We start from the raw sequence: 9,335 nt of genomic DNA, 5'->3' as shown, positions 1-9,335 counted from the left end.
AAAGAGAAATAATTTAAATATTGAGGAGTCACTGTCAGGATCTCACATGATTTAGCAGCCATCACTAGAAAGAAGCAGAGAACTTGGAACACTCTAGAAGGATATTGGCTTACAACCAAAAATAATCCTCCAAAAAGAACTATAAACCCCACAAATGGAACAGGTCCCCTTTTAATGATAGAGAAGGCTTCCAACCGTTCCTGATAAAAAGACTAGGGCAACAGAAACTTTGAAGTTCAAAGACAAGAGTCCAAAAAAAAAAAAAAACAAAACATAACAAGGAAACTACAAACCAAAAATCATTAAAGTCTAAACATGAATAAATATGGGGAGATGATATACCTATCCCCTTTGAAACTTTTCATCAGGAGTGATAAGAGTACTTTAAGGAATAGGTCTGTTAAAGTCTGATCATCTTAAAGGTGAGAAGGGAAGAGGAAGAGTAGACAGGGGAGGAAAGGAAGGTTGGAGGAAGTTATCTCACCAAAGTGAGATGTGTGGGTAAAAGTCTATTCAAAAAGGAGGATCACATGGAGGAAACAAGTGGCATTTGAATATCTCATCTAAACTGATTAAAGGAAAGACCCCCCCATATTCACAGAAAGACAAAGATCTGGGTACATAAATATGTCTCATTAAGCTGGAAACATAAGGAAAAGGTGGAAGGGGGAATGAGAAGATAAACTAAAGAAGGAACTAATCTTAATCACAATTTAAATGAGGCTCAAAAATGTTTATTTTTTTTTCAGAGATGAGAATTAGAAACTGAGAAGATTCTCATCAATTGAATAGCTAGGCAAGCAAAAGTATATAAATTTGATGGAATATAACTATTTTAAGAAAATATTAAGGGGATAGTTTCACTGGAACTTGGGAAGATTTGTGATAACTAATAAAGTACAGTGAACAGAACCAGTGTGATTTATATAACAAAAATATTAAGGAAAAAAAACTCTGACTAAAGAATCCTGATTAACATCACGGTAAATCACAATTCCAGAGGATAAGTAATGAAATGTGCTCCCTACCACCAGATACAAGATGACAAACACAAAGAGCTGAGCAAGATTTTTTTGGACATGGACAATGCAGAAATATTATCCTTAATTATACAAAATGGTATTGGGGTCTTTTTCTTTTCTCAATTTAATGTGAGTGAAAGGGGGAAAGGAAATTTTTACCTATTAAACAAAAATTAAAACATAAGGAATACACTTGGACAGTTTTTACAACTGTGGCTACAACTTGGTCTGAGATCATTTTTTTTTTTTAAAGAAACAGATAATTCTAACTATATAAAATTAAAACATTTGAATAAAATCAATGAAGATCAAATTAGAAGAGAAACTGAAGCATACAGAATGTATCAAATATTACGTGAAAAACAACCATGTCAAATCATTTACATCTAAAGAACTATCCCCATGTGTTCCCAGAAGTATTGCCAACAGATGAGTGCTGAAAGGCCTGTTAGTTTGCCAAGGTCCTGACAAATGAAAACATGCTCCAAAGCCCTGATAAGAGGTCACATTAAGATAATTTCAGCATGCCTTCAAAATTGGTGAAAATAACAAAAAGGAAACTATCAATATTTGACCTTTTTAATTTTAAAATTCACAAACATGAAATAAAATGAACATTTTCTATGCCATCCAACAGGGGGAAGGGGAGGGGAAGACCACATTTAAAATTTCTAATATGGATAGCTTGATTTGCCAATTGAGTAATCTGAAAATTCAACATACTTTTGGAGCAGTCCTCATTGCTTCTAGCTTTCCTTCTGTTCTACGGAAAATCCACATCTATTTTCTGCCAAACTACTTGCAGGGTTCCCAGCATTTTGTAGGGGTCAGTGAGTCCTAGCCCAATAGTAAAGATCTTTAATCAAACAAAGTTACTATATTCATCTTCTTTTGGATATTACACGCCTGATCAATTTCTCAAAATCTTTATTTCTAAGCAGGAAAGGATAATTTGGATGATTATTGCATTCTTGTACACTTTCTAATTTGGTCCTGCACCTCCTCCTGAGATATGGAAAGAGGCTGTGAGAAAGACATTGTACTTGAGATGAGAACCCACATCTTTAGAGTTGGAAGGGGCTATAGAAGCTGGGACCAATCCCATTTTAGAGACTAATAAAGTAAGGCACAGAGAGGTCATTCCTTGCCCAGAGTTATAGAGCCGGGGAGCATCTGATTCTAAGCCTAGTGTGCTATATATCACAATTAATGCCTTTCAGTGCGCTATATTTCACAAATTAATGTCAATTTGCATTAAAGGAAGTGACTAAATGGTCCATGTTTAACTGACTGCTATGAGACGTGACCCAAGTATTAATAATCATTAAAAAGCTAGCATTTCCATAGCAATTTATCTTGCAAAGCATTTTACAAATAGTATCTTATTCAATCTTCCCATCAACCTTTAGGAGGTAGATGTTCTTATCGCCATTCTACAAATGGGGAAAGTCAGGGAAGAACAGGTTGAGGGACTTGCCCAGATTCACACAACTAGTAAGTGTCAGAACCAATCTGAAATCAGGTCTACAGGCTCCAGACCCAGGTCTATGTCTACTGTGCCCCCAAGCAGCTTAAAGAAAACATTATAGAAATAAATGTCTAACAGTCAGCTAAGTGTTTACATGAGGACTTTTTGTCCTCATCAAACAGGAAACATAGTGAGGTCCAATTAATTGGGAAATGGCTGAAAAAGCTACAGTACATGAATGCCACAAACTATTGAGAAGTAGTGACAATCATCAGGATTTCAGAGAAAAATTCACTACATTTATAGGACTTTATTCACAGTATGAAATTTGGGATGTTTAATGAGGTCTCTTATTTTGGGAGGTCTGACAAAGTCTGTGCTGCAGCAAGAAATGTTCTCTTATTAATTAGATATATAAATTTTATCTCTAACATGATTTTTTCCCCCAAAGTACAGTCAAATATCGACTCTAAGAGAAGAAACGCCTTTCCACAATCAATGTTTTTAGACACCTTCATTTCACTGTGAATATTCGGCAGTCTTCTGGTCTTCCAGAGAAAAGCTTGCTTCCTTGACAACATTCACGAGTCATCTCTCCATCAGGAATCCTCTGATGTAAAGGAAGAGATGATCTCCGGTCTGAGTCCATACAGCACTTCTCCTCAGAAGGCTTTTGAAGACACTCTAGATTTCATTTCAGTGCCTTTCCTCATTCATTACAGTGAAAAGATTTCTATCGACTATAAATTCACGTATGGGAAATATGGGATGATAGTTGCCCAAAGGCTTTACAACACTGGTTATATTCCTAAAATTTCTCTTCAGTGTGTACTCTCTAATACAAGCAAGACTGAAGCTCAAAGGAAAAGTCTTTTTAGAATGATTACATTAATAAGGTTTCTCTCTAGTGTGGATTCTCTGATGGACAGCAAGACCAGAACGATATCTGAAAGCTTTTCCACACTGATTACATTTATAAGGTTTCTCTCCAGTGTGGATTCTCAAATGCGCAGCAAGATTGGAGTTACATTGGAAAGCCTTTCCACACTGATTACATTCATAAGGTTTCTCGCCCGTGTGGATTCTCTGATGTATAGTCAGACTGGAACTGCTTTGGAAAGCCTTTCCACAATGACTACATTCAAAAGGTTTCTCTCCCGTGTGAATTCTCTGGTGAGCAGCAAGATGGGAGCTGTATTTAAAAGATTTTCCACATTGATCGCATTCATAAGGTTTCTCTCCAGTGTGGATTCTCTGATGGATATCAAGTTTGGAACTCTTTTTGAAACCCTTTCCACATTGATTACATTCATAAGGTTTTGCTATAGTGTGGATTCTCTGATGAGCAGCAAGACTGGAACTGCATCGGAAAGCCTTTCCACACTGATTACATTTATATGGTCTCTCTCCAGTGTGAACTCTTACATGTTTAGCAAGACTGGAGCTGCACTGGAAAGCCTTTCCACACTGATTACATTTATAAGGTTTCTCTCCTGTGTGCATTCTCTGATGTGTAGCAAGACCAGAACGGAACCTGAAAGCCTTTCCACACTGATTGCATTCATAAGGTTTCTCTCCACTGTGGATTCTCTGATGTGTACCAAGATGGGAACTTTGGGTGAAAGCCTTCCCACACTGATGACATTCATAAGGCTTCTCTCCAGTGTGGATTCTCTGATGGGAAGCGAGACGGGAGCTGCTTTGGAAAGCCTTTCCACACTGATTACATTTAAAAGGTTTCTCTCCAGTGTGGATTCTCTGATGGGAGGCAAGACCAGAACGGAATCGGAAAGCTTTTCTACATTGAGTACATTCGTAAGGTTTCTCCCCGGTGTGGATTCTCTGATGGGCACCGAGATGGGAGCTCTGGGTGAAGGCCTTTCCACACTGACTACATTCATATGGTTTCTCTCCAGTGTGGATTCTCTGATGGGAAGAAAGGCGAGAGCTGCTTTGGAAAGCTTTGCCACAATGGATACATTTATAGGGTCTCTCTCCACTGTGAATTCTCAGATGGCCAATGAGGAGTGCTCGGTAGTGGAAGGCCTTTCCACACTGATTACACACATAAGGTTTCTCCCCAGTATGAACTCTCTGATGGCTAATAAGGAGGGATTTGTAGCTGAAGCTCTTCCCACATTCATTACATTTATAAGGCTTTTTTTCAGTATGAATCTTCTGATGTCTAACAAGATCTGGGTTCCAATAAAAGCTCTTCCCACACTGATTACAAGCAAATGTTTTCATTCCAGGAGGAAAAGTAGGATGGTAAGGAAGAGATGAGAAGGCTGTTGTGGCTTCCTCATTACTGTCATGAGATTTCTTTCGAATGTGATTCTTCTGATGGTTGATGATCTTAGGGTTCTGGTTGAAGGTCTTTCTTCCTTCATTACCTACATGAAGCTTTTTGCCAGTATAACGTTTCTGATGTTTAGCTGGGTCGGAATTCAAACCGAAGGGCTTTTTCCATTGACTACCTTGATAGATTTGCATTTCAGGAAGATTCTCATGAGACTGAATAAGCTCTACCTGTTCAGTAAAGCATTCTCTATATATACCATACTGAAAACAGTCATTCCTTGGGGTCAATGTCTTACATTGACTTATGACCGAATATTGTGTCAAACTCTTTCCAACTTCATCAAATTCACAGGGATTCTTTGGATTTTTATCTATCTTGATATCAGAGTCAGAGATTTCTATAAAACTGAAGTCACAGGGACCAATACTCATCAATCTCTGCTGGCCAGATTCTCCAACAGAAATGCTCAGGTTTGCAGGAATCTCATTCACTTCAAAGCTGGCCACTGAATCTGAAGAAACAAACAAACAAATATAGATAGATATAGCACACACAAATATACTTATACCCTCTTGCCTCAGATAAAAGAAAGGAAACCGTAAGTTTTACAAGGTAAATAAGCACAAGCTATCATTTGAAAATGCCATTAGCTCTCAAATGGCTTACAAAGAGCTTCACGTACAATGACTCTGGATCTTCACAACAGACCTATAATAAGGGAGAACAAAATCCTTATAAAACTCTTCAACTCAGTTCACAAGCTCAGGATGGCTGAGGGACAAGCTCCGGATCTTTCAAACAAAGGAAGGAGGAAATCCCTTTCCTTCCTTACAGCAATAACCAGTTCCCCTGGAAAGTCTCTGATGCATTATGACTTGCACATCCCAACTTCATATCACAGGCCATGAGCTGAGAATGAGTGAGTAACCTGAGCCAAATCCCTGCAGCTGTAACTAGAACTCACTGATGAGATGAGCTCCTTCCACAACACTAGATGGATTTTCCCCATTATAACTAAAGTTTTACTTTTTGTCAATCTCAGGCGATATTTCTGGTTTTTTTGTAGTGATCACTTCTTATGCACTATTACACAGTCATTCTTTGTGAATTTTATATGCTAAGCTGAGAAACAGATCTATTCTTTTTAACTGTGATGTAATTATATTCAATTATAGTCAACTTTTCTTATAATCTATTGAGACTAATACACACTTTGCATTTGTTGTACATTTAATAAATGTTTATCTCATTTCGTTATCTATTAAACCATTAAGCACAATAATTACCCCAATAAATCCTTTACATCTAATTTTTTTTGTTGTTTCCATGTCTGGGACCACAACATGACCGGCAACCATTTTTTTCTATTCTCCTCAGACATAATAGACTTGGTTTTGGCCTATTAATTTTTCAGGATAGCTATTATCCGCATGTTTTTCAAAAGCTTTATCTTCAGATCCCCAAATGTTCAGGCTTCCAGCAGTCTTGGTATTCATGCAACATCAACTCTGTCTAATTCTGACTAAGGATTACAAATTCTTTCCATTCTCAACTTGACATCAAATTGTTTCCAAACCACTGGAAAGTTTTCACATACAAGTGCAACTTGATTACTAACAAACGGTCACAGTGTGCTCATTTCTGTACCAGAGCAGTTGCCTCATTCTAAGGTTAACTTATAATCTCATCTCATCAACGCTGTAATGACCACATCAAGCCAATGTCTGTGTTCTTCCAGTACAGAAGGCGGACTCTGAAAAACATGGAAACTAAGACTGCACATTACAACCATCTTGGAACCATCATGGACCATCACAACGTGCTACAGAGAGAGACCTCACAATGCCAATCATTGCAACATTAAGGCTGCTTTCTGACTGAACTTATTTTCTGTTTATGTTACACTTTTTCTAAATTAGAGGACTTTCAAGGGAACGGTTGGCAACCCAGGTCAGACTTTTCAAGAGAGTAAAGTCAGTGTGCCAATGGTAGCAAGAAGTCTGAAAAGATCTTTATCTTACAAAGATTATTTTATCCATTTAATATACTGCTTGTCATTAGCCAATAGAAAAATACACCTTTTCTATAGCAACTAACCAATTTTTTTTTTTTTTTACTCATTTGGGGACTAAAAACAAAAACTGAATTTCAATCCCTCATCAAGAAAGATTACAAACCTTTCTTACAGTTTTCTACCTTGACCATCTGTGAGGGAGCATTTCCACTATATTCTGATTATCAATCCTAAGCCAACTGGCAGCACACTGGATATGGAGTTGGGCTTGCCATGACAAAACTTTGCATTCGAGTTCTATCTCAGGTAATTGGTAGCACTGCTCCCTTAAGCAAGTTACAACCTCCACCTGCCTCTGTTTTCTCAGAGAAAAGAAGAAAATATCTATAAAACACGTAGCCAGAAATGACACAAAGGCAAAAAATACTGAAGCGGAGTTGTTTCTTCTCCAACTCATTTTACAGATGAGGAAACTGAGGCAAATCAGATTAAGGGACTTCCCTTTTATCACACAGTCAGTAAGTGTCTGAGGCCAGATCTGGACTCAGGAAGATGAGTCTTCTGACTCCAGACCTGGCATTCTGTCCGAGTCACCAGCTGCCCCAAGATTTTTGCAACAACCAAAAGCAGTTATAATTCTGAGTTGGGAAAATCTCTTTCCTCTTTCTGAACCCTTTAGTGGTTATTGTGGAGTCACAGTGGGGTAAGTTGGAGGTCATAGTTCTAAAACATTACAGAAGGCCATCCTTCCCCTTTTATGCTTTATGAGGCCTTGTGTCAATGATTGGCAAGGTGAGTCTCGATTTGCAGAATATGTCTATAATGGTCCATGATGGCTCCAAGATGGTCTGTAACGTGCAGTCCTAGTGATCATGGTTTTCCAAGACTCTGCCTTCTGTATTGGAAGAGCACAAACATGAGCAACTCTGTCATTCTGTATACCTGTGACCATTCATTGACACACTAGAAATCTCTAATGAGTCTCTGCTTTCTAATGCATTTTGCTACTTTTCTCTGTTTTAAGCCATGACTTCATCCCATTCACATTTTATTTATTATGAGAATTCATTATATTTTCTCCTTGCTCCTCTGAGCTTTCCACTTTGCCTCTGCCTCCATCCTTAGAAATAAAAACCATGTGGGGGAGGGAAAAGGGGCAACACTAGTAATTAATCAGTGAAATGGCCTGATCTCCAGATCTCCACTCCCCCTTATCTTATATCCATCCCAGTCTCAGTTCGGGATGGCTGCCTGGAACACTGTTCTAAAAGCTTCCTACCCTTTCACCGCCCCTCCCTGAAATTTCCTCTTTGGTACAAAGTTATTTTAAACCATGAGGTGGCTCGATGGACAGAGAATTACGCCTGCAATTATGTCAGGAAAGACTGACTAGAACTCCAGACTGTGTGCCATTGGACAAGTCCCAGTGTTTGCCTGTTACCTCCATCTTATTATCTCTAAAAGGAGCATAATAGCACTTACCTCCTGGGTGGCAGAAAAAAGTGGACATTTATCAAGAGCTCTTTCATCTCCCCTAAATCAGACACCTTCTTTTCCTCCATTGCCATAGCCATGGCAAATACCTTTTACATGAGTAACAATCCCAGTCTATTCCCGCTTTTTAACTCCTGTGTCATCCCCTATTTTTTCTCTCATTTATTGGTTCCTTTCCTCCTGACATAAATAAAATCATGTCTTCTTGATCTTCAAAAAAGCTTCACTCAGTCCATTTAACTTCATGATTTACTGACTTCTATTTTTCCTTCCCTTTATGGCTAACTGGCCAGAGAAGGCCATCTACAAGTGGTGTTTCCAACCCCTTTCCTCTGACTCTCTTCAAAACTCTGTACTAGCCTAGCTTCCCGCCCCATTGTCCAACTGAAACTGTTCTCTGCAAAGTTACCAATAATCTCCTCATTTCTTCATCCATTTTTGTCTTTTCTTTTTTTCTAAGATTGATCACTGGCTCTCTTCTCTCTAGGTTTTGCTAAGAATATTCTCTTCCGGCTCTCCTCTTACAAAGTCCAAAGCTAAACTCATTATCTCTCCCTTCACCTTCCAATTTTCTTATTCTCTTTCCAGTTACTCTCAGGGTACCACTCTCTCATTGTCCAGGCTCCTAACCCAGCTGCCCTGCTCCCACCTCCCCAGTCTCCCCCTCCACATGTGCACTAACCAGTGGGACAGACCTCCCTTTTGCTCCATCTCCCGATTCCATGTTTGCTCTGGCTTCCCATCCTGTCATTCTAGTTTCAGACCTCCCCTTTGCTCCATCTCCCGATTCCATGTTTGCTCTGGCTACCCATCCTGTCATTCTAGCTTCCCTGAAGCTTCACCTAAAACCCCTCATTTGACAGTAAGTCTTCTCCCATTCTCCTTAGTGCCTTTCCTCTGCTAATTAGCTCCAATTTCTCCTGGATGCGGTGGGTCCGTCCATAGCCATTTGCATGTTATGGAGTGAAATCCCTGAGAGCAGGGCTTGTCCCTGCCTTTCTGTGTCATTAGTGCTTAGCATAAGTTTGGCTTATT

The 9,335-nt window shown here is 39.0% G+C and overlaps 1 protein-coding gene across 2 annotated transcripts in view; it reads right to left on the bottom strand.

Annotated features, from left to right (window-relative positions):
- Nucleotides 1-248: 248 nt before the first annotated feature.
- The window catches only part of LOC111720139 (zinc finger protein 345-like), a 74,485-nt gene continuing 65,398 nt past the window's right edge, over nucleotides 249-9,335 (bottom strand). For both annotated transcript variants that reach the window (XM_031963995.1, XM_031963997.1), the window contains one exon: nucleotides 249-5,303. In XM_031963995.1, coding sequence (XP_031819855.1) covers nucleotides 3,379-5,303 — 1,925 coding nt within the window. In that variant the 3' untranslated portion in view covers nucleotides 249-3,378. The remainder of the gene's footprint in view (nucleotides 5,304-9,335) is intronic.

The sequence above is a fragment of the Sarcophilus harrisii genome, chromosome 3 (assembly GCF_902635505.1).
Source record: "Sarcophilus harrisii chromosome 3, mSarHar1.11, whole genome shotgun sequence".
Taxonomy (NCBI): Eukaryota; Metazoa; Chordata; class Mammalia; order Dasyuromorphia; family Dasyuridae; genus Sarcophilus; species Sarcophilus harrisii.
The sequence above is the reverse complement of the archived record's forward strand: the minus strand, read 5'-3'. Positions and strand labels throughout refer to the sequence as shown.